General features: G+C 39.3%; 1 protein-coding gene across 9 annotated transcripts in view; it reads right to left on the bottom strand.

The window, feature by feature from the left end:
* Positions 1-1,029: 1,029 nt before the first annotated feature.
* Positions 1,030-26,478, bottom strand: part of TOLLIP (toll interacting protein) — a 42,726-nt gene continuing 17,277 nt past the window's right edge. For all 9 annotated transcript variants that reach the window (XM_084856263.1, XM_084856283.1, XM_084856272.1 and 6 more), the window contains 4 exons: positions 25,123-25,305; positions 21,612-21,764; positions 19,544-19,634; positions 1,030-7,019 (listed from right to left, as the gene is read on the bottom strand). In XM_084856263.1, coding sequence (XP_084712389.1) covers positions 6,805-7,019; positions 19,544-19,634; positions 21,612-21,764; positions 25,123-25,305 — 642 coding nt within the window. In that variant the 3' untranslated portion in view covers positions 1,030-6,804. The remainder of the gene's footprint in view (positions 7,020-19,543; positions 19,635-21,611; positions 21,765-25,122; positions 25,306-26,478) is intronic.

Genomic DNA, 26,478 nt, shown 5'->3' with positions numbered 1-26,478 from the left:
TTTGGGGTAACACAGAGGTAAAGAATGCAGTATCACTTTTGGAATGTAGTTGATTGAAAAAGAAGCCATTTCTGCCTGTAGGACAGCAACATAAGGGTAATATCACCACTTGCTAAGATTAGCATTGGTCAACATTCACACATTTGAAAGAAATTTGTCGGCCACTTGTTTAATACTTTTATTAGTTGATCTACAAATATTCAGTAATATGTTAATGTGTTTAATATTGCACATGATGTGACAGATTTGTTCTTGTCTAGGAATATTATGTTATTTCTGTATTTGAACATGGATCAGCAGGTAACAACATATCCTATGCCATATTCTAGGAACAAAGTGTCACCAAGGAAACTGTAAGATTTCAAAATTCCTGGTATTAACACACACAGTTTTTAAATAGAGGACTCCGAGAACAGGCATTTTTTCACCTTTCTCTTAAAAATTTAAGCAGTTCTTTACCTTTGATATGAGCATTAAGCATACAAGAATACATAGTAGTCGCAAGCACAACCCATTTTCAAAATGTTCTTAGTTCTAGGAGCATTGCCTTTTATTGTTAAAAGTTTCTTACCCTATGAAATTTCTGAGCTGGGAGCACAAAGGAGTTGAGAAGCAAAGGACAGAATAGGTGATATGTTCAGCGAGGGCAGATGTTGTGTCCCTGTGAGAGCCAATGCTTGGTTCTGAAGTCCATGTATTTTATGTCTCATATTTATTTTTCCCTGCTTCCCCCACCCCCTGCCCCCTATCTCCCTCCTTGCCACCCACCCACCTGCTCTGCCTCCCTTCTCCCCCCTGCTCTACCCACCTTATTGCTCCTGCTGCTGCCTCCCACTGTGCAGGGTAACTGACCTCTCTGAAGAGCTGCGCTCACCAGAAAAGCAGCCAGCATGGCTCTTCAGAGAGCTGGGCAGGCCCAAATGCCTGTCTTGGAGGGGTAATTCCAGGCATTGTGGGAGGAGGGGTGTCCCTGGAGATCACCTGTACTGCAGATGATATCCAGGGACACCCCTCCTCCCACAATGCCACTCTAAGGAAGGACCCCTCAGAGCCAGGACCACCTCTCTTTTCTGGCCAACACAGCTCTTCAGAGGTCAGCTGCCTGCTGGCTTGCCCTGAGAGGATCCACAGAGCTGGCAGTGGTAACAGGGTGGGTAATTAGATAGGAGAGTGGGAGACACAGTGGAGGTGGCAGTGGTAGCTGCAAAGGGAGGATATGTGGTGGCAGCAGGTCCTCCTGGCATGGGGGGGGGGGAAGTGTGCAGTTTGCTTCTCCTCCAGCTTTGCCGCCTGAAGAGGGAGATTCATCCTGCCTCACGAGCGGCTGACCCTAACAGTCATGATGGCTAATAAAAATTGTTTCTTGAAAATTGGTCCAGAGCAGATTCAAAATCTATCTGTTGCCAACACAAGATGCCTGCTTGCTAATGGCTATGCTAGTTGGGAATTACAATTGCAGTCCATCACATCTGCAAGGGCACCAACTTGGGGAAGGCTGGACTACCCTCTGTCTCAACCTTCCCCAAAATAGTACACTGCAGATGTTCTGAAATAAAACCCCAGCTTCCTGAGCAATGGTCATGCTAGCTAGAGCTGATGGGAATTGAAGTCCAAAATGGCACCAGGTTGGGGAAGGCTGTTCTGTCTCATTACAAAATTATCTCTTAGAATGGAGAGAAAGCAGGCATATGAGTTAGTCTTGCGGTCAATGTTGCCCACTGGAGTATAGAAGCGCAACTTATGGCTTCTTTAAAAATTATCTCCTTTGCCACTGTGCTTGCGTTCCATGTTAAAGTTTTACTGCAAAAACTATAATTATGTACAACAGACGGTGAATTCTTGCTAAGGGAAGACAACAAAGCCATTTATGGCCTAGCTGCATTCCATGGCTATCAATGAATCCTGGCATGATACCGTGTCATATACTGGAACCACTTTAGGCTCAATTGGAGCAAAATGAACTACTTAGGGAGAGGAGCACAGAGGGAGAAATAACTTTCTGCCTATGCATTTGTCACCAAGGAAGCTCTCCAGGGCGATTAGCGTTGTAAAGTTGCATGGGTGGTTTCACAGATATTTCACCACAGTGAAGCTTCACATCTGTATCACTCAATTCCACTAGTATTGCTGAATTACCAAATGTAATAATGATTGCCACCAAAGACATTCCTGTACCAGTAAGTGCACAGGGGGAACTCCAGTTATTTACACCAGTGGAATCTTATTGATGAACTTCTTCCTTCTCAAAGCTCCAAAGTGAAGCAAAATGCAGCTTTTCAAAGCTAAAATGGTTGAGGCTGTCTCACATGAGTGGCTAGCTCACACTAGTTTCACTATGTGGTTGCATACTCAAGTATAAGATCCTGTGATTAAAAAACATGCCCCTTACTTGTGTGAACTGTCCACAAGATTGGAGACACGAGAGTATTTATTTTACCCATGCAATTTGCAGCATTATTTTTCCACACAGTTTTTTAAAAGTTCACAAGGTAGTGAAATCACTTTTCCTGGAGGCAGGTGTTTTCATTAACACAATTGTTTAAAAAGCAGTCTTGATTTCATTTTATATCCTACTAACACTTGTGAACTTATTAACAATGAAATGAAAATGCTAATGGGATGTTATTGAAAAGATAAACAAATGCTTTAACATGATCTCAAAAGTCACCCTTTTCTGGACAGTAAATTCATCTTGCAGCCTGATCCTTCCATGCCTACATTGGATGTCCAACTACTTTCAGAGGACCTTACTTTCCAGTTCTCATGCTTAGGATTGCAGTCTTAATCCCCCCACCCCCTCTTCCACAGTAGAGAAAATGTGAAAAGCCTCTTCTCAGGCTTCAGGTCAACAGGGAAAGCTACTTACATCACATGAGATAATTTGCAGAGCTTCCCAAATAAATGGAAGAAACAAAAATAGCGTTGTCAGACACTCCAGCTCATTAGCAGCAAAACATTTTGGTGAGAGTGTGAATATTTAAAGCAGTGAGATTTTTTTTCTAAACTCAGGCAAGGCTGGCTGTACAAGGTGTATAAAATTGTCTAATTATTACTGGGTAGCAATGACTGTAAATTTATTGATTTTAATACCACTTTCCTGAGTACAAGATTCTCTAGTGTTATTATTTGCCCTCAAAACAACCCTGTAATGCAAATCACTATTACTCCTGCAATATTACTCCAAAACTGAGTTAGAGTATGACTTATTAAGAGCTGTGATTGTGACTGAGAGCAGGCTCAAAGATTTCCTTGGTTAAACTGTAACAGTACAGCCACTGGACCACATTGGCTCAATTGATTCATTCTATCTTTCAAACTATGCTTGCATTAAGTCTTGGTAGCTTTGGACATTCTGAATTTGAGTACAAAATGCTAATACTATGCTAAAATTGACTACATTTCAGTGAATACAACTCCCAATCTCTGAAGCTATCATGTTGAGAAGTATTATGCCTCCTGAAAAAGACCATACTTTTACATGGTTTGGTATACATTTATTAAATTAAGACAGAATGGGAAAAAAGACTTTATAGTGCTGGAGACAATCGTCTGGACCTCAATACAGTAAAAAAAAACAATGTCTTCAGAATTATTACAGCAAAACATCCTCTATACAGTATTACAGGTCAGCCAATACAAGCAATAGTATCTGTGATGGGAAACACTTAGAACCATCAGCACGCACTTAAACAGCAGTAGAGAAGAAGGTGGCAAGAATCTAGCTAGACAAAAATATTCCTGGATTTAACCACTCACAGACCCTTGGCAGGTTTGAACTTCAGGGAGTTCCACAGCAGCTTCTGGGCTGTGGAAGGATGCTATGAGAGATGAACAAAGCTGAACATGGTGTTCCGTTAAACAGCGCACATGAGAAACAGTATTAAGACTTGTGCGCTGCATGGCATTTAGTTTAAGTGCCAGGCGACTAGCACATTTCAGTTCTGCACATGACCAACTTGCACCCCAATCTTATTTGGAGGCAAATTTCATTGCAGTCCCCGGGGATTACTTCCAAATACATGTTTGTAGGTTCAGGGTATATCCAAGTAGCTATCAAGAAAAGATATGCTTGTAGAACTGTAGCAATGCTTGCAATTGCTCTTTATTTTAATGACAAATACACTGAAATCAGTGAATGCTGGATATTAATTTAATAAAGGATTGTACATTGCCATTATTTTCTTCATTATGACAGAGGAAAACATTAACAGCAAATGTTACCATATTCACTATTGATGATCTATAAAGGCTCTCTTCTGCTCCACTGTACAAAAAAGCAGCTTAGCATTACTAAAACTTCCCCGGCTTTCCACAGGCCTTAGACCCTGGGAACGTCCAGAAACTGAATTTAGTCTATCTTGATTGTGAAACTGCATTCTCAACTGTTTTCAATGGATTGGACCCAGCAAAAATCTCCTGTGAACAGACGGACTCCTTCTGTCAGTGGGAGGCCTTTGATCCTGCTAAACAGGGAAGTGATATTTGCCAATTTCCCCTACAGTCCCCAATGTCCCCCCAAAATCTGCTCTGGACGGTTGGGGGACCCTCCAGAATAATGGGGGAGGTAGCGCTAGAGACTGCAAAGGGAGGGAGAAATCAGCAAAAATCATCTTCTCCCCTTTCTGCCGGCGGGAACATTCTGACTGGAACTCTGCTCAGGAATGCTCTCGCCAGCAGAATAAAACTCTGGATCCAACCTAATGTGTTTACAATTCAGCTCCAAAAGCATCTAGTATGCAATTCTGTGTCATCCCTAGAGTACGAGCAACTCTTTAAAACATCCCCACTGGCGATTTCAGAGTAAGCTCAAAAATCTAGAAGTGCATGCACACTTCCTAAGAATTATCCAGCCCACACTGCAGCAATTTTCTGAAAGAACAAATTGCTATTCCAGACTTTTTGCTGAACATTTCTGAGTAATATTACTGTTAAAGATATTAGTTCACAAATGCCACAGGAATTAACTGTGCTATGATGCTACTGACAAATGTCTGATGTTAATTAACACTAATCTGGAAGTCCTGTAGAGTATGGAAAAAAGAAGGAAGCTAATTTTCTGATGGGAGACTTCTAAAGCATGTTGCAAAAAATGAAATATATTTCATTTAGTATACTGTATCCATTAATTTTAAAAGCAACAGAAGGGGAAGGAGCGGAGAGGAGGGAATTATTACTCACAAATGCAAATCTGTTAAAAAAATGGAAGCAGGACAGTTAAACTTTAATCAACAAACAGTAGAAGGACAACACACATTTTTGGTACTTTATTTAAAATTCCCCCACCTATACTTTAATAATTAAAAAAATAAATATTTTAACTATAGCTGGCTGTGCCAGGAGTATTCATGGTGATATGATGAAGTAATTTTAGTGAACATTTTTTAATGCTTGAGGGGGAGGAGATTCTATATAGGGGGAGGGGGGCAGGAAACATGAGATCTTTTCTTTCAAAGCAAAACAAAATCGCAACCAACTCAAAAGCCTGTATGAAATTCAAACACATGAGGAAGTTTGAAGTATGGCTAGCAATTATAGAAAGTACTTAAAATGTTTAAAACCATCAAAAAGCCAAACAGCACATTATAAGAAAAATGTGCATATTAAAGTGCATTACTTTGCATTTTTTTCAAACAAGAAATAAACTAATTAAACATATACAATATGTCATCTCCTGAAGTTCAACAGGTATAACAATACACAATGAATATGTACAATTCTTCTCTTCCTATATATTGGGATTGTATTTTACGTTTGGTTTGCCTCATTTGCTAAATGGATTCTTTCATATACCTCAGTGTTGGTGGAATTAAGCACAACTGATACCCAATAAATCATTACAGTGTATATTCTACTGAAATGTTATGCCTTGAAAATAAATTTCTTCTCTAAAAGGAAAAAAAGTAGCACATTTCCTCCATACAGATAAATGAAGCTGTTTTCTCCTCCAAGCATTATTATCGTTATGACAACTGATCCACAAGGAAGTTTATTAAACTGTGATGCTGAATTTTCCAAGGTATAAAATGTCTGCTTTAAACTTTTTGAATATTTCACAAATGTAAAAGCAAGAACAGTGCAAGTAAACACAACAGCATATTAATATGCTCCTCTGCCATGTGCTGCTGTGTCCTGAGAAAGTAGTGATGGCAGATTTCAGGAGCACAGCAACACAACAGAGTAGTTGACTCTAAACAAAGAAAACCAAAGAAATATATTGCATTGGTGCCCAATTAATAAGTTGACCAAGGGGATTTCTCATTAGAATGAATGCAAGTTACAGGAAAGCCCATCTGTCTACACTATGAAGTGTTACAAATTGCTGCAATGTTCAGATATCACCGAACAAACTGTGTAATCACTTTCTGTCTCTCACAGAAAAGGATCATTTATTGAGACAACCCAAAATTACTTTTAATAAAAGCACTCTATAGAACAGCAGTCCCCACACTCATCCCTCAACCAATACTTCCTCCCCCTGCCCCCCTTTTGACTCCATAATGCATAGTGATGAAACCGGGTGTATGTATGTTTTCCAAAATGGGGGGGGGGGAGCAACCCAACTCCACTTCTCAAACAGAAATGCAGCCATACATGGCAGAGTTGATATTCATAAAAAATGGCTGAAGTTTCTATAGATCATATGTAAAAAGAAACGTGCAAATGTCCCAACAATCACAGCTAACAAAAAGGGAACACAATCTCTCAGATTGGATGCTTTTTCAGGAAGTTCTTCCTCTAGCTAAATCCCTGGCTTGGCAAATCAAAAGTAACGGTAACAATGAAGATGGGGAATGTGCAGATGACCTAGGATTCTTCTGCAATTTGAAGAAGGGAATTGATAGCAGCATCCTTGTTTCCTCTCTGGGCTTCTAGTACTGAACGGATTACTTCTCTGTCCATGTTGGGGAACATGTCCTGGATAGATTTTAGATCCTCTTCATTACACACATGCTGAGGGTTGACTGCAGGAGGCGGAATTGCCAGAGGTACCATGCCTGGGTTACAAACGGCAGGCATTCCTGGAAAAAGAGACAGCTGAGGAAGACTGGCAAGCATTTAAGCCTAACATACCAAAATTAAAAATCAGTTCAAAGTGTATCGTGGGTAAAACCTTCCTTTCAGCAAACGTTGCTATGTTCTAGGTGTAAAAGCACAGCTAAAGAACAAGCAAAGTTAATCAAATACCACAAGAGCTCTACTTCAGAAAATTAGGATTGTATCCAACTGTGTCCATCCACCAGCAGAATTCACCCTGCTGGTGGAATGGATTCCCTGTCCCTGCAGCCCCAAATCTACTCCAGAAGATTTGGGGATCATACGGAGCAGTTTGGGGTGCACAGGAGAGGGGTGAAAGGGACATGAGTTGCACAAGCAGAAGTCTACTCATGTGACATCGGATGGAACCCTTAGTTATTTATGCTGGAAACCCCCAAGCATCCCAAAACTGGCTACTAATGCCAAGGATGTGAAATACTCATATAGCCCTGTGCAGTGCTGGTGCTTATGTATATAATAGTGCATTCTAAATATTTAATGCTGACTCCTGTGAAAATTAAATATTTTTCCAGCCTTGATAATTTGTTGTTGTTGTTGTTGAGTCGTGTCTGACTCTTCATGACCCCATAGCTTGATAATTTACTTGTAATCAGTTGAAACAACCCGGCAGATTAAAGACTACATAGTAATATCAATTATCAATTGTTACAAGAGGACGAAGCCAAGCAGGGTTTGTGTGCGTAGACAGCTTGAGACCATGCTACTGCCTTGTCAGGTTATATGCACATCCATTATCCTTCTACCTCTTTTATTGACCATTTAAAATTCGAAGAAAGTTCTATGCATCCAACCTCTTGTGGCGATTAACCATAACTACCCTGGGTACTTGGATCCCAAGGGAATTTGGCCCAGTGGTCAGCCTCCTACTTTGTTATTATTATTATTATTATTATTGCATTTATATCCCGCCTTTTTTCCTCTTGCAAGGCACCCAAGGCGGCTTACATTATCCTCCTCCTCTCCATTTTATCCTCACAACAACAACCCTGTGAGGTGGGCTGGGCTGAGAGTGTGTGACTGGCCCAAAGTCACCCAGTGAGCTTCCATGGCCGAGTGGGGACTAGAACCCGGATCTCCCAGCTCCCAGTCCAACACTCTTGCCACTACACCACTTTGCTATGATGAAAGGACAAGCAAGATAATTTATTGCTGCTGCCACTTCTCTTGGGTTTCTGGTCCAAACAAACCAATGATGGCGGCAAAAAGGGCAGGGGTGGAAAGAAGGGGGGTGGAAATCAAGGAGCAAGGGACAGCTTCCTGGTTTCAGAGATGAATGTAAAGTGCCTGTTTCTGAGTAGCAGTAGGAATTCTTATTTTATCTTAGGAGGTACAGGATTTTGCTATCAAGAAAGGCAACTTTTATCTGCAGATAAATGAAAAAGCCAAAATTCTCACTACTGAAGAGCTAATAATGATGTCAATGGAGCTACAAGGTTCTTAATGATTCTACTAATTACTACTGCATTAAAAAGCATTAGGGTTTCCTGGCACCCTGACGTTCAAGACAATAAAAGCAAAAATCAACAATTTTTGTACTTGAAATCAAATGTGTGATTTTATTCATTGTTTTTATTCATTTGGTGCATGCCCCTAACACTACGTAGATTAGCTGATAATTTTGTCATGGGCAAAATGTATCATAACCTATCAGGATTGGGGTGGTAGGGAGAGGAGCTGGAGTCATCACGAAAATTAGTCCATACAAACTAGTAATTACAGAAAATGTCCAGGTACAATATTTTCATTAGAAAAATAGGTTGCAATCCAGACAGCCACAAAGCCCATACTAAACTCTGCAGATTATTCTGTGACCTCAGCTGAAGTTGTACAAGCCTCTAGTTGTATATGCATTTATCTAGCACATACAAAGTACAGGATTGTGATTACGGACTTTTCCAAGCAAGCTTCCCAAGTGGATAATGGAAGCATGATTGAGCTCTTTGAGAGCAACTTTAGATGCAATACATTTTCTTTTAGAACACTGCCTAAGGCTTTACAGAATGATTGTTAAAAAGCATAAAAATTCACAGCTCTATACTTAACATAAACATTTGTTGGGCTAATTAAAGGAAGTATGCTCATATTTGTTGCATCTGTCATTTTGTGTGAGAGAAACAGTTACTAATAATCAGAAAATCAACGTTGCCAATTAAGAAGTAGTAATATTAAAACGTATTTTTCATCCTAACAGACAATTCAATCATTTGCCAAATACCCTACCTGAATTTAAACAATAAATACTAGTACTGAATAATCAAATTGTAAATGTACAGAATTGATCATGGTCTATTATTTCCTGCTTACAAAGGGGGTACTTCACATTTTATACAGCTTGCTTGGTTTCAGATGTACCAGCATGGCTGCAGTGAGAAGCACTGAGGCATAAGCAATGGCGTTTAATGAAATGTACATGTAACAATAGCAATGCGTTTGATAGTGCACACTTGCTATTTATGAACAAGCAAAGCAAAAAAGGTAGAAAATAAATTAATTCAAGTTGAACAGAAAGTATTAGAGTTTAAAAAAAATATTCCAGTACAGTCAAGTGCCTTCATAGCCTAGTACCCTGCCCTGCCCTGCAGTCCCCACCCCACAAACACTCACACAAATTCCCAAGGGGAAATCCAAGCTATGAATATTTTATCTACAGAGCATTTTCTAATGTCACAGACAGGAGGAGAAAAACCTAACTTTCATTAGTATCTCTGTATCTCACTTAAAATGCTGTTTCTTGTTATTCTTTAGAGACTTTCTTCTGCCAAGACTAGTTCTTATGACGGATGGTAGAGACACTGCATAGCCAGATAAAAATGCTAACAGTTGCATTATTTCACAATCTCTTTGTCTCCTCTGGCTCCCCCCACTACACCCTCTGCCTGCTCCCAAATCCTGAACACTAAAATTTTTAATGAATGAGCAAGGAGCATTTCCTCAAGACACTTGACTGGACATTTTATACTGCATTCTTCGTGGTATCAGCAAGGATGTCACAATACTCATTTTCTAATGGTGTCTGATAACTTGTTGCACTAAGAGCTACTTCCAACATCATAAAAGAGAAGGGGAAAATGCACCACAAATGCTTTACTGTAACATGGCAAATGGGACTTGTGAATCTCCCATTGTGAGAGCCAGATGGTGCCAAAGCACATGCTCTGTGTAGGGGAAATCAACAAGTCCCATATTAGAGCAGCAGTGGCCCTGAGAAGAGATTTAAAAGTAGTGGTTTTAAGAAGGAAGAAAGTTAGCAGGATTTCCCCTCAAGCTGACAGAAACTAATCTTTTAGTGAAACATATTAACCATCTGTGTGCACTTTGGATCACAACTTAAATATTTATTCCCCAAATGGATATTAAGTTTCTAGCAGCAGATCCACATCTGTAAATCTCTCTACATTACTTGAAAAAGCCAAATTAGTAATACTTCCAAGTTGAGTGCAATTGTGCAGCATCTGATCAAAAGTGAAGATGCAAACAGATGACAAATTCCAACAGACAATCAAATTAAGAACAGGATGGTTTGTTGAGATGTTACTGGAGAACCTACCTTATACTGGAGAAGTTACACTCCTCAAACTTCTAATTATTAGAATGTTCTGTGCTAACAGGAACAACTATAACTAAATCTCCAGAATTAGTGCTTTTAAACTTATTCCATGGACAGTATAGATTTCTATCACATAAGAAACTTGGGGGTATCTTTTCATAGCAGCACGAGTGCATACTTCCTGATATTGGAAAGATCTACATGGAATTTCTATACCTAAGTGGTATAACAATGCATGGGAGGTAGTGTTAACAGAAAAATTGACCCAAAAGTTATTCATAGCAAAAGGACAAAAGAAAATAGATGCTTTTGCTGCAGAGTGGTGGACTTCTATTGCATATAAGAATAAAGATAGTACTACACATTCAGTCCCCAAAGCCTTTAGTAATATTTGGTTTACATAAGGCATAAACCTTTCTTTCTTTCTTTTTCTTTCATTTCTATACCGCCCAATAGCCGAAGCTGTCTGGGCGGTTCACAAATATAAATTTAATTTATATTTAAATATAATATTCGTATTTATTTTAATATTTTTAATACCCCCTAATACTCTTACCTATTTTTCGCAAGTATGTATTGTAATAAGATTCCATATGTTGTTTGAAATATCGTGGATTTTTCTTTCCCCTCTTTTTTCCGTTCATTAGTCTTGTTTTGTATGATGGATTTTGTTGATTATTCTTCGTGGTGTTTATGTATGTTGTCAAAACTAAAAGAATTTTTTAAAAAAGAATGTTCTGTGCTGCAGCACAACTAGCTGTCAGGAATTGGACCATCCTTCCTCTTCACAACCAACACCACAAAGAGACAAAGCTTCAGGCTGATATGACTACTTTGCTAGAGACTAGCCTTTCTATAAATGCATATTTAAGGAAGTTATCAGACTGCTTCAGGCCCTAAAGAATCTGTGATCTCTAATCAGGAAAGATGAACCGGAAGATAATGAAGTTGCTGACAGCTTGCCCATGAACCTCATGGCCAAACTTGCTTTGCAGTGATGCCCATCCTTTAAGGCACTCTCTCCTATATTGGCTTCTAAGAGTGGCTATCCTGGTGGAGCATCTAAGCCCTGTCCATAACTTTCCCTGCTTTGTTTCGCGATGCACTCTAGTGTCTCTCAAGTCACACACCTCTTCCTCCTCCAAAACTTGAGTTGAGTTCTTACAGTGGAGGGAAGGAGCAGCGACTCTGCCTGGGCCATCTGTTTGTCAAGGCCTTTGGAGGAATCTCTCCTAGCATCTTGGGAATCTAGGGAAGGTCCCCTTCCCTGGGCTCTGATCTACCTGTTCTAACTCTGATTCAGAATCAGAGCTGTCAGACTTCTTAAGGGGCTTGGACTCCTCCCTGACACCACCTTCCTCAGCACAGAAATCCATAACCAATGTAAAATGGTTGCAAGTGGAAACAGTATAAGCTTGTGTGACATAAGCCATATTTACAATTTTAACTAGCTCCCAGTCTGCTGCACAGACACAAAGGTGTCTTCAGAAGCAACAAAGGGCAACTCCAGCACATAAAATGTGTGTTCAAATGCACTGAAACTGCCAGTGGAATACATGTACTGTTTGGCACTATTTTTCTTTTGGGATGATGTACAAAAGGGACTGGACATGCAAATACCTGTAGCTAGTTTGTCCTAGATCATGAAACATCTTTTAGTTGACCACATCCTTCCCCAAGGGTATGATAAGGAACATTCCTGCACTAACCCCTCTTTCAGAAGCTGGCCATCAGAATGGAATATCTACTATCATTTATTTCAAGGATTATTTGCAGTGTGTGTCCTCTGACTGCAGATATCTTTTCCCTGAAGGTGGCAATTCTGCCATCTTCCTCCCTTCACACTCAAAAGGCAGTGTTAAATACAGGTTGTGACCCCTTCACTCACCGTAACCACAGCATGTGTAGGTCAAATTCATAAAAAACAGGAGTTAAGTATTTTCTAACCTTATGTTCTTGCCTTATTGCAACTATAACCCACATATTTTATTAAAAACAACCAATTTCATCATACAAAATCTTCAGAGTTAAATCTATCAAATGATGCAATGGTAAATGAGTGCAGAAAGAAAAACACCCCATACTACAAGTGAAGACACACAGGTTAATTCTATGGTCCAGAAACTGATGATGACTACATATATTCATGTTAAGTCAAGAACACTGGAGTGGGGTGGAGGGAAGAGTCAGGGATGGAGGCATTAGATAAATAAACTGCAATTCCTTTCCATTTGAGGTTGTGCTATCTTTTATCTGAGGAACTTGAAAGTTTTTATAGTCATTATTATGAATTCAAATCAAATAGGCTAAAACACATAATTCTGAGATGTTGCGTATTGTGACATCCACCTGCACTGTCTTGCAGTATTGCAACATACAATGCAGTATTGCAACATACAATGCAGTATTGCAACATACTGCATACAAATAAAAAGCAGTTTGCATGACCTCATGCAGAATTCTTGTTCCAGTGGAATGGGATGCAAAAAGAATTAAGACGACTTACCCAGAGCAAAGTATTCAAGCCCTGAGGACAGATGAAAGTGTGGGAAAGGAATAAGACATGGAAAACAGTTTTTATTCTATTTTATACTAGGAAATGTCCTCCAAGGAAGAAAGCTGGATAAAGTTCTGATCTTAAATTCCATGATTTTGCCTATCAGTTTAAATAACCACATGTACTACTACAAATATTTTCATAAACCAATCTAGCAGTCCACACCTCCCAATGTCATTTACATGCTGTGACGTGAATGCCCCCTCTTCCATAGTACAGATATTATATTGCCCCAAACATTGTACCTCTCTTCTTCCTCACATCGCCAATGTCCCTTCCATCCTTTTTCCTGCCTTATAAGCTACTTTCTCATATTCAGGTACTAAGATCATATTGGTCTACACTAGCCCTATACAATCTGTCCTTTCCCTCCTGCACTTCTTAATTTTATTTGCCCCTTCCTACTTTTGCCTTTCCCAATTCAGTAATATCTTTATCAATAAAAACATGACTGTCTGAAAAGGGTTTCTTAAGTGTGTTCAGCTGAACATGCTTAGAAGCCTCCATGTGATCAGGAACCCTGCCATATTACAGTTCCTGATCATACTAAGGCTTCTAAGCACATTCAGCTGAAAACACTTAGAAACCCTTTCAGACTTTTGCGCTAAATGAGAAAAGGTCTGTAAAGGAGCCCAGACACTTCGGTACACTGGTGGCTGGACTTATATATGCACCCCTGCCCCCTACAAAGTTTTAGCCTACCTATGTTCAGGCAGATGCTTGAACAGGGTTTTATTTATCTATACTGATCCAGGAAAATATTCTACCATTAACATTAAAATGGTTTTATTATACAAAATGCATCTTTCCCAAGAGTATTTCAATACTCAGAAATGTACTGAAGTATCCAGTGTTACCATTTACAATTCATATGACAATAGGGCAAGGTTCTTAAGATGCACAAGCTATACCTAAAGTAGCATTCCCCTTCATAATTCAAACTGGTTAATAGGAAAAAACAAAACCCCTCACAATTATTTCAGAAGATAAAAACAGTTAACAAGAAACTATCTCCATTATGTTTATCCAAGAACAAGACTACTTAGGTTTTTCACACCAGCTCAGAAGAAACTTCTTTTAACTTCTACAAATTATCTAATAAAAAGAGTACACAAAATACATCTCAGAGATCTCTTGCAAAGTCATGGCAACATCTAGTGTCCAACCTCCTTACTGCAGAACTTTAAAGGATGGGTTTATCCTTGAAGAACTCCTATTAACAGAAATTATATGGCTAAATGGGCTAACTTTTGAAAATCATAGGTCAGTGGCCCTGTTCAGATGTAACTTGTGGAAGGGTGGTTAGGCTAACCACGGTGCATGGTGATTACCGCTAACCACACCATGTGCTCCTGCCACACATGCACAGAACCACGGCCTGCAGCGTGGTTAGCCTAACCCATTCCTAACCACCCCCCATCCCACAAAACCCCACAGTCCTCTAGCTGGGCCGCCATGCACACCAATAGCCTCAGCAGAGCGACTATCTTGTGGCCACTGTGGGTGGCCATCTTGGGGCTGGTGCTGCAGCAGCCACCTCCCCACTGGGTCACAGCATGCAGGGATGTTTTCACTTTCCACAGTGGTTGCAAGTGTTTATGCCTGGGAGTGCAGAGCGCTCAAGGTCGCTGTGCTGATAACAGTGGCATGGGATCAAAAACATATTTATTCCCTGTGAGCTTCTCCAATTTCATACTGCAGGTGGGGATGGAGAGCAAGGAGGCTCGCTCTCAGTTTCTGCATCATGTTCTGCTAGGCAGATTTCAACTATGGAGATCTTGCACGCTGGCAGGAGTGGAAGGGCCATCTTTGGCCGCTCTTGTCACAGAGCTCTATGGTAGCATTCGGTTACCAACGGGGGCCTCACAGACAACACGCTAAGCCGCTGTAGGGGCCACTAACGCTATTGCAGCACACAGTTAGTGAGCATGGTTACACAGTGGTAATGTATCCACCATGGTTAGGAAAAACACCCCACATGCTAAGCTATCATAGTAAGCTCAAAATCCTTAATCATCATGGCTTAACATTATGTCTGAACAGGGCCAGTATGTCTGCACTTTATCTATCACTGCCTCTGTGCGTGTATGTGTGTGTGTGTACACACACACACACACACACACACACACACTTGCTGACCTCTCTCATACCAGAAATGAGTGGTTCGGCTCGTTTCTGGGGTTGCTCTAGGAAACACTAGTTATCTATTGTGCCAGCGGCACAGCCCCAAATTCCTGTGTTTATTATAGACATATACAACACTTTTCTATGTTTTTCTAAAGTTTAACTAAATATCCAAATATGTTGCTAGTCCTTAATATTGGAATGCATGAGACTGTTTTTGTCCAAATACACTTCCTTTTGCTTACTACAAAAGATGTGTTTTCTATTTCCAAGATACATGAGCTTAGGCAGCATATGGTGCCTCAGTCTGCAGTGCTTCCTCTATCTAGTACTGGATATATTTTAAATTTTGCTTGTACAAAACAAAACCCTTAATACTTTCGAGGCTACAATCTTATGTGCACTCACCTGGAAGTAGGTTCCATTAAACAGACTAGATTTTATGTCTTAATAAACATGCATAGGATTACTATGCTAAATAGTACAATTTTATATGCTGAGATATGAAGTGTGTGTTTTATATTATTAAAGCAGTAAATAAGTTTAATTTTGATAAGGAAGTAAAAAAGTGTGTGTGGGAGAGCTTTCCCATGGCTTCAAAATTCCTGGAAATTTTATATCTCTAATCATGACAACACTCCATCCATTTGATAAAGCAGATTCTAGCCCACAAAAACTTATGCCAAAATAAATGTGATAGTCTTTAAGGTGCCACAAGGCTCTTTGTTCTTTTTACTAAGAACTCGATAGTAATGAACCATTTTCCTCACATATGGACTGCATTATCATTCACTTGAACAAAAGATCCAGAGAAAGGATAGCACTGGTATATAAGCTAAATGAAGATCACAGAGCTATTCTGACAAACAGGACATCTGGACCTCACTTATAACAGAGGCTTAAACAAGTACACTATTGAGCTTCTGTGAACGTGATTTAATACCTGCTGCTGGTAATGTAATATTTATGCATTTACTGCAGAAATGCTACACACAGAGACAACCATGGAAGTATTTTACATATTGGTTTCCTGTCTGGCAGAGGGTAATTCCATCTTCCTATACTGCAAAGTTATACCTTCCCTTTTTATAATAGAACTGAGAACTGCTAAATGGAAGGAAGACGAGAGACATCTGGGGCACTGCATAATCCAGGTTTACAGCTGTTAAACACAGAAGGACAGGTGTCTTAGATCCCAATACAATTCAGCTTTGAGAATTTATTATGCTGAGAGTTTTTAAGACAACTTGGAATATGCCGTAAGTCATTTAAGTGTGTTTCAAGTCCAAGATTTCAAAGCCTTTATTTAAAAAGTACTAGTTGCTAGAGCTAGAACCTCCGTTTCAGAACAAGTACCATGAACAAGCAATTTCCTCCTAGGATCCATAAAGGTGAAGGGAAGATATATTTCCTAGTTCATTGCTTGACACTTTATTAATCATTTAAAGGGCCATATTTTTAAGCTAGCGTGACAACTATGAATAAGTGCGAGTTTTTCCTATGTCACAAATAGACGTCATCTGATTAGTAACAGAAGTCTACCTGGTGACATCATAGAGACATCTGGAACAGTCTCATTTGCTGACAGAAGGGGGGCCAAGGAAGAAGCAGCACTTCATTCACGGCTTTTGGGATAGTAATTCCTGCTTCCCTCAGCTGGACAGCTGGTCCAGAAGCAATGTTCCCTAGGATCTCTGTGATGTACTTTTGTTTCCCAATGGGAAGGGAACTCTCCCATAGGAGATTATGTAGAGTTGTGTTCCTTTTCACTTGGCTAGTTCAACTTCCTGAGCAAACTCACTTGAGAAACAGCTACGGTCAGGCAGAAAGAAAAGTGAGGCTTCTCATTCAGCAGGCACTGCTCCAAGCAAGAAATGAGAGATTGCCTCTAATTTCTCCCCTGGAGAAACGCCTGCCAGGTGAGAACTGTCATCTTGCAGGTAAAATGTGGCGTGGGGATGAAGAGAAGGGCCACATAAAATGCAAACAAGAGACCAAATACAGCAGAGGGGCCTCTAGCTCATCATCTCTGGTTTAAGTGAAGGAAATAATTGATAAGTCTTTCTGCTAAGTGAAGCAACAAAAAGCTGAACAAATGGCAATAGCAGCAGTGATACTTTAATGAATATAAAATATGTGGGATATATGAATATTATATTCCAGCATGTCTCTCTCTCTCTCTCTCTCTCTCTCTCTCTCACACACACACACACACAGAGGTGAGAGGGTACACACATTAAATTCATAGAAAAAACAAGGTCAACATCAAGCTAACAAAGTCTTGCAGCACCTTGGGGAATGATTTATTGTGGCATAAGTTTTTGTAGTTAAGAGCCCTGATAAATTTTAGTTTATCAGCAAATTTTATTCTATTCAGTTTGGACCCCTTTCATACTACAGATGCTACGTTAGCACAGCTTAAAAGATAGGATTACTGATGTGAATTGGTTAATGTTCTTATCTTGTATACATTTTGGCTCTGCAGATCTACGGTGCCCCTTTGGACCCACTGTACACAACTGCTTTCTGTACTTGTGTGTGTGTATAGCTACCTGCCAACTGAAGATAACACTTCATGCATAAGACAGAGTGAGTTCTAATGCACATACGTCCATGCCATAATAAATGTGATCATCTTTAAGGTACCACAGAACTTAGTTCTTTTTGAACAAACCGACTAACATAGCTACTCCTGACATTTAAAGCTTTAACAGGTGGAAAAGAGCAGCAAATTTCAGGGAACACACCAGTAATTCTAAAACTGTGTGCTGGGACATATTAGTATGCTGTGAGAAAGTGTTAAATAATTTCTGGGGAGAGAAAGTCTCAGCTATCAGAAGTTTGGGAAAAACAAACTGAGTCTTTCAACACTGAGTTTCAGAAAAAAACAGATGCAATAAGCACTTCAGTCTGATATTTTTACTCACAATACAAAATTACTAGAGTACATGACATAAAGTTCAAAACTTTGAAGCAGTTGAGATATCCCCTGTTCCCGGTCCGTACTGAACCTTAATTGAAAGTATTCATTCTCATGTGCTGTTTATTGTTCTGTACAGTAGTACTGGAAAAGTACAAGGAATACAGAATGGGGAGAGATTTGCAGGAGAAAGTCACCACACTCTGTGTACAATAATTTCTGAAGAGCAAGAGGATAAACTCCTCCCTATGGTGGCACTAGTGCTGATCCAACATGGGTAGCCCATTTTTATAGCTATATAAAAAGAATAGACGAGGCGAAGATCTTTGGGGAACCTGTTCACTCAGTTTTCTTATGTCCTAACTGCAAACCCTTAGTCCCAAATAAACCAACAGATAGTGAAAATGACTAGATCAGACTGCAAGCAGCTGGTTAGTCAATTTCACTTCTAAGGGAGGAGGAGGTCTTGAATGGTGGGGCATTCCTGAGAGCAAGAAGTAGTCTCTCACTGTTCAAGACCACCCATGTACATGTGCAAACATGGATCTCTGTGGGTAAGCTGCAGGCACAGTGAAAGGGTAGTGCTGTTACCTTTCATGGACACAAGCGAATAGGAGGACAAGTCACATCAAAATGTACATCTATTGCAGAAATGCTGGTTATACTGCTAGGAGGAACTTTTGGCCTCAAATATGTACTGTCTGAAGCACTATAAAAACCCATGAAACCAGTTTGGACAGACAGCAGAGAAAAAAACAGGAAAGAAATGTAGTACACAATATGTACCAGATAGTGGCTGGTTGGATCCAATGCCACAGGCAGCCTAAGGCTTGCATGCTCCTCCCCTTAATCAGTGCTGACATGAAGGGGGAATTCAGAACCTTTTACTTTTGTTTTAGATAATCTGCAGCTTGCCATGTCATCTGAACCCAGACAAGCTGTGGTTAATTTTAACTATGGTTGATGGAAAATAAACTATGGTTTGAAGCTTTTGATCTCCTCCTTGCACCTGCAACAGAGGGGAAGGGAGAGTGCATGAGCCCAGGGATCACTGAGGCTCATTCTTGTAACACTACATCATGGCTTCACGTTACATCTGATTGCAGCTATTGTAACAGCTATAGAAACACTGCCTCTCGGTCCCTGAAAATCTGTAAACAGCTCAAGTATGCAAATGCGCTATTAGCCTTTAAATTATACTTTCATACTAAACATGTGATTTTAAAACATGGGTACTTCAGAGAACAGAGCTCATCTCTGCCTCTGTTTATAATTAGCAATTTTCAAGAGATTTGTTTTTCAATGCTCACATTAAAAAGAGAAAGACAGGGTAATATACCTGTTATAGGCACATATCCAACTCCTTGCTGATACACTGTGGGCATCAGGACCACTGGCTGGGGCTGCATCATCATGGCAGCTGGTAAAGACTGGATATCAAAGCATAATGGAAAATGCATATTTTAAAAACTATTCTAGGAACAAAAACCAAGCAACAAGAACATGTATTTGCACAAAAGCTTTCAAAATCTGCTAGTCACTGCATTACTAAGCACAGCAAGCAACATTTTGGCACTAGTCAATATGTACCACCATTTCCCAGGAAAACTAACGGTGAGTGCCCCTGAATTAACATTTCAAAGGAACTATTATAACCCATAGACAGTTCCATTTCCTCAAATCGAGCTGGGTTTGTGACAAACTGTAGGACATTTTAGGCACTGTTTTACTTTAGGGAGTATAAATGGAAAGGTTATAGAGCTCCCAGAATGATTTCTGTGGGTTAGATGCAGAAATGCAGGAGCAGAAGAAATTCTGGCAGTGACACTGCTCTGTGAACTGTTGCACAAGAACTAGCAGAAGAGACTGTGCTATGTTGTGCAAGACCTTCTGCAAGAGACTGAACAATGCCTTGTGTAAACAGAAACACTCTTCTGAACTTCAGTTCTCTTTTCTCAGACAAGGATCTTGCACTAAGTCAGAAAAAAAAACCCTTCTGGGTGCAAAAAAGGCTTTGTAAATGTGGAGGGACACTTCTGCATACAACCCCGTTATCTGCACAGTTTCTTCTCACAATGAGGAAGAAAGGAAGGGTATAAGCATTGGAATAAATAAGCTTCATTTACACATTTTTCAGACTTTACTGTGGGAAACCAAACATGAAGACTATCAGCAAAACTCTTCAGCACCCTTCTTCATTAAATAAATATTGTCTTTCTCAGAGAAGGATAACCTGGTTTAATATTTTTTGTAGTTATAATTCTAGAGGTAAGGTTACACAGCTTAGCCCTCCTCTTCCAATATATGGTGCCCATATTTGGAAAGTAATGTAATTCTAAAGTTAGAGCACAAAATAAATATTCTGAACATGCCCTAAAAATAACGGGTATAGTCCAGAGGGATGGCATGTGCAGCATATGTGCATATATATTTGCGCTATGATCATATTACACCGGCCCTTTCTTTCCTGAGGTGGCTTCCAATTTGTTTCTGAGCCCAATTCAAAGTGCTGGTTTTGATTTATAAAGTTCTACAAGGCTTGGAACCTCAGTACTGAATGGAATGCCTCTCCCAATGTACCTGCCCATACTTTAAGGTCATCCACAGAAGCCCTTCTTCAAGTGCCATCATTCTGAGGGTGGCAACAAGACAGGGTGTTTTTCAATGGTGGTGCCCAGTTATGGAATGCTCTCCAAAGGGAAACCTACCCAGCAACCATACTGCTATCTGTTCAGTGCCAGGCTGACAATCCTATTCTCCCATGCTTTTTAAAATCTTGTAAAGTATTTTAAAATATTTCGCATTTTTGTCCCTGCAATGTGGTTTTACCTCTTATACTTTATAGTGTTGTGTGTGTTTTTTGCAGTGCTGGCACATTTATTAGTTTTATGTTGTTGATTTTATTTGTATTGTAAAAAACCTAGATACATTTATTTTGAAACATTTAATACATGTGATAAATAGCTAAATCTAAGGGTTTGCTGTTCTTGAAAGATTCCTTTTATCAGCTATCCTCATAGAAACCTGTTTGTTTTTTTAGATTTCCATGAGCTTCAGAAGTAATTTGGAGATCTGGTGCAAGAACTCCTTAAAGAAAAACTGTCATCATTGATTTTTCTCAAATCCCAAAATGCTTTGTAAATTTAAGGAAATTTCACAACTAATTTGGGTTCTAAAAAGATCTCCACAAAAAAGTCTGCGTGCCCTCTGGCCATGCCCTATGAATCTAGGGAGGCTGCTGAAACTCAGAATTGGTTAGTTCATAGGTTGAATCCATTAGGTTCATAATTCCCAAATGTCAATCAAGCCTAGACTTTGATCCAACAAAAACAAAGCCTCTTTCCCTTTCTTTTCCTCATGGAAGTATCCCCTCCTGAACAAAAGCAACTACTTGTCACTAAGCTTACAGTATATGACATGACCAGATTAATCATTCCTTCTTTGTCATCTCCCTGCCTTCCGCTCAGGCTATACCACTCATCTTCTACTTTTCCTTGTTTCAGTGATTCAGGAACAGTAATGTGCGTCCAAGCAATGCGATCATCCATTGAAAATGCTCGCTGAAAAGTAATACAAATATTTAGGTCATTAAATCCAGAAATTCACAGCTTTGCAAATATAAGGAAAATCTTAAAAAGACAGAAATTTACATGTCACCACAGTTTTAAAATTTTGCCACTTTGAAGTTAATACATTGGAATCAAGTAACAGTCACATAAAATCAAAGTGCATTCAGTGTAGTCTACTCTAATCTGTTCCTCAGAAGGAGGCTAATTTTCCTTCCAAGGAGTAAGTTAAATCTATTCATAAAGAGAGACGTTACAGTTCAGATTTACTGAAAGGTAACAACTTTGATATGAACTGGAAAGTAACTTCTGAAGATTTCCGCAAAGTTGGTGGATCAAATATAAAAGTAAACACTTACTAGAGCAGAACTTTTTCTACTGCCATTATATATTACAGAGACTAGGTTCTAAAAATAAGCACCTGCACCAAAATTACTATCTGGAGGAGGCCTGATGGCCTTGGACCCAACTGATTTGATATTTATCCATTCACAGTAGAGGCCTGTAAACATAATGGAACTGAGGGTTCGGAGTTTCTGACAAAGAAATTAACAAAAGTTAAAACTCTCAGCAGCATGCAAGTTTCACCTACATAGAAGAGGCAAGTAATCCTCTAAAGCAGGGATGAGTAGAAAGTAGTTCTCCAGATATTTGGTACTTCAACTCCAGCATACTTGACCACTGGCCATGCTTGCAGGGGCTTCTGGGAGCTGAAGTCCCAAACATCTGGATATCTACTTTCTGCCCACCCTGCTTAAAAGTGTATCCCACTGTGAATCACAGCCATAAACGTATGACATAGACAGGACCTTTTCAAAAAAGTACGTATTCAATTAACTTCAGTGGAAGACAAGCAAGGCCTTTGCATGCTTTGTCAACATCTCCTCTGAGGGGAACTTTAGTTTCTATGGGTAGGATCAGTGGTGATCTCTATCTTTACCCTTCAGGAGAAACAGGAGTCCATTTGAGAAGACGACACATTCTAAAGTCCCATACCATTTTCCATAGTCAAATAAACAGCCACTCTGATCCAAGGAATTAGCGCTGACTTGGACAGTGTAGTGGAGAATTGGGAAGTAATAAAAGATGCTGACTAAAGGTACTGAATGGCAGAAAAACAGCGGTCAGAACGTCAAGGAGGGAGGTTTCTTTCCACCATAGTGGCTCCCTCAGCACCTCCAATAGCACTAGTAATGGAGAACAGACTGAGAAGTGAAACATTCCTCTCTTGTATAACTTGTAAGTCTCCTTTATTCAGAAGAAATGTAGTATCTATTTAATGCAACATGGTAGAAGAGCAGATTAATGTGCATTTTATATATGAGACTGGGTAAAGTGAGAACAAGAAATAAAATCACACTTATAACAAGTAAATCTAATAATACACTCACAAATTGTTCCTTCTTCTACATGTGTGAGCCAAATCATCTAAATGTCAACACACTGTTATTCTAGGAGTTTAGCTGGCATCAACAAAACATCTTTTGCTTATTAAAACGTCTCAGAAGTTAAAATATTTTTATTCGAATACTGGAATTTCACTTCGATAATGACAAACCCTGGAAGGTAGCATTCAACACCATTTTATTTTTTAAAAAAATTACAGCACCCTAAAAACTGTATGCAATCACATAACAATATCATTGTTAAACTACAGGAGTCCTGTATCATTCTGAGTGTTGCAGATCCTCTCTCCTGAGCCCAGGAGGATATGAAATAATTACATGTTCAGAAAAGTAGAAGAAAAGGTGGGGGATAAAAAGCAGAAGTGAAGAGATTTGGGAGTTTATCTGCTTCATGCTGCAGCTAGCAAACAATCTAATTTGAATAGGGAATAAGTGATACAACAGTGTGTAACCTTTCTAGCTGTCCCTGCTACACTTATTCTGATTTCCCTGATGCAGGACCATTATAAACCAAAGGGTCGAAAGACACTGGATTAATAAATATTTGTTCTTGTTGTGTATGTGTTTCTTTTTTTACTCTTGGTGGCCTTTGAGGGGATCCTATCTTGTTGGCCTTTATATTTTGCATGGGTTGGATCCAGACTAAGTTAGTTGAACTTCGTCCCCACTTAAATCAGTATGATGTAATTCATGTCTAAATTTGTTCCCCTCACTTCAATGGAAATAAATTCAATTAACTTCATCTGGATCTGACCCAATGTTAGAGAAATAGACAAAGTCATTAAGGGTTGCTTCACATTCATGTAGGATTTGGAACGGCTTACGTGACTCCCGCTTTCTGTAAAGCTATCGTGGTTGGCCACTATGCGAACAAAGCGCTAGATTAGATCACCCTTTGGTCTGATCCAGCAGGGGTCTTCTTAGGTTCTTAAGATCATTCTAATGGTTAAGAAATTACAGGATGACACAAAATATAACCTTTTCCTTGCCTACCATGTCAGTGAAATGTAGTGCTGTATCCAATGCTCTCACGGTGCTAATGATGTCATGGTAGTGTAAACCAACGTTAGTGCAACGGCATTCGAATTGCTAGCCAAAGGGGAAAAGCGACGAATTATTGCAGAAATTTGGCAGGAAACCACACTGCCAAAATTTTTGTGGATTGCTGCTGAATTTAAAATTGCTGCCAAATTTTAAAAAATGCAAATCACTGCTTTTCACATTCCTACCAAGCACTAATTATGTTGGATTACCACTGGTTTATGCTAGCACATCATTAGCACTACCACTGTGATAGCACTGGATTCTTCCCATTGCCTTGGAGATTTGCCAGCATGAGGACTGAGAGCTACCTGGTTTGTAGGGAAAAAAACACATGAACATTTGTGTGTGAGCATCAAGGAAGAAAATAGAAGCCTGAAGGGATTTTCATGCCAAAGAAAACTGTATCTTTATATATTGTCAATGTGGAGGATATTAAAAGGAACTGCAGAGGGAAATATGTTTTTCTTTAACCTTGAGGGATTTCTGTTGGTGTTGGGGAAATAACATTGTGCTTTGACATATGTTTTAAAGTCTTTCTTAACCTGTTAATTTATTCTCATTTACAGAAAAAGTTGTTAGTTTAGTGACAATTTCCTTTGCTGTGGGTTCAGTTGTGTGTGTGTGTGGGGGGGAGGGCTGTTAAAACAACTGCTTCAAGTTGAGTGTGAGGTGGCCCTAAGCCAGAAATAGCAAAAAGGTTCCATCTAGATGTCAAGCCCTGCTACTAATCCCAACTGCCCAGGGCAAGAAGCAAAAATGATCCAAAGGGAAGGATCTCTTTAGGGTGAACTGCAATGAAACAGTAGTTGTGCCTAAAAGGCAAACTCCAGCCCTAAGCCAATCTTAAAACACAGTTAAAACAAACACAAACACACACACACACACACACAGCCAGCTCTAACCTCATCAAATATTTCAAGATAGAAAGAATCCACTCCAGGGGGAACAGTGCACTGAATAACTTTGTTCCATCTGGGATTTTTGGCTCCATTATGAGCTGTAGGCGTTTCATACACAGCATAGCCAAGTCGTATTCTGCAGTATGGATCCATGCGTGTCATGCCATAGTTCTTTGCCAATTTTGCCTAAGAAAAAACAGACACAAAAGGAATTAATCACTTTGGTATTACTTTTTCATTCATCTACCTAGACTAAAATGTCAATGTCTTTCAGTTGCAATCAATATAGTAATGATACTTATATCAACCAATAAGTATCATAATTTTATAAAGTTGAATAGAATAAAAATTACAATCAAGGCTTTCTGCCAAATGATTTACAATGGTTCAATTTAAATTAAGTCCACCTGCCCAGAGCACAATGGATCATATTCAACGTCTTCACAAGAGGATGCATATATTTTTATTTTATTTATTTATTTACAATATTTATATACTGCTCCTCATCAGAAGATTTCGGAGCGGTGAACATGATAAAAGAATAAAACAATGGTTAAAGGAGTTAAAACATTTTTTAACTCTTTATGGGATTTGTCTTTTTAAAAAAAACTTGTTTGTTTTTTTTAAAGACAAATCCCATATTTTTATGCTCCAGATGAGAGAGCATCAGCAGGGCTACAGCTCTACCTCATTTGCCTGTCCAGAGGTAGGGGGCAAGGTGCATGTAGATTGTTAGCTGTAGGCTCCCTTTTGCTGAAGATACCAATCATTAGGAAAAAAAGGCCAGTGCCTCTTATTAAACAGTCACATATTTTCAAAGAAAAACATAAACATTATATTCAAATACTTTGTCAAAATATAAAATAGCCAGTACAAAAAAGATTTTCAGAGTCCTTTTCATTAATTCACACAAATATTAACTTTGAGGGTTTGTTTTTTTAATTTTAGGGCTCATTGGGTATATTGAAAACTATGGGAGCACATTCTGCATTTTTCAAGGTGTAAGTAGAGCAAAAAAAGCATCACCCTAGACAATGTGTCCCCAAAGTCTTTTGAAATCCCTGCATTTAATAATTTTCCAATTCCAACAGCACATTTAGCCTATTATTCCAAGCCAACCACAGACCTACTAAACTTTTCATGCTCATTAGAGGCTTATCATACTGATGTTCTAAATAAGTACTGTGTTTAGGTACAGCATTCCATCTTAAAACCACCATCAAACTTTTAAGTGCCCGAAGTTAGATGATTAAAAAGCTGCCCATGAGGAACACATGTTCACTCAATTCCTATATGCTGCCCTCACAGTAGATACTGATGAATGGTTTGAGGGGATGATTGCACTACTTTGAAGTGATG

The sequence above is a fragment of the Heloderma suspectum genome, chromosome 1, assembly GCF_057233095.1.
Source record: "Heloderma suspectum isolate Gila_16-S chromosome 1, 16-S_ref, whole genome shotgun sequence".
NCBI classification, from domain to species: Eukaryota; Metazoa; Chordata; class Lepidosauria; order Squamata; family Helodermatidae; genus Heloderma; species Heloderma suspectum.
Note: the sequence above shows the minus strand (reverse complement) of the source record. Positions and strands in the feature narration are given on the sequence as shown.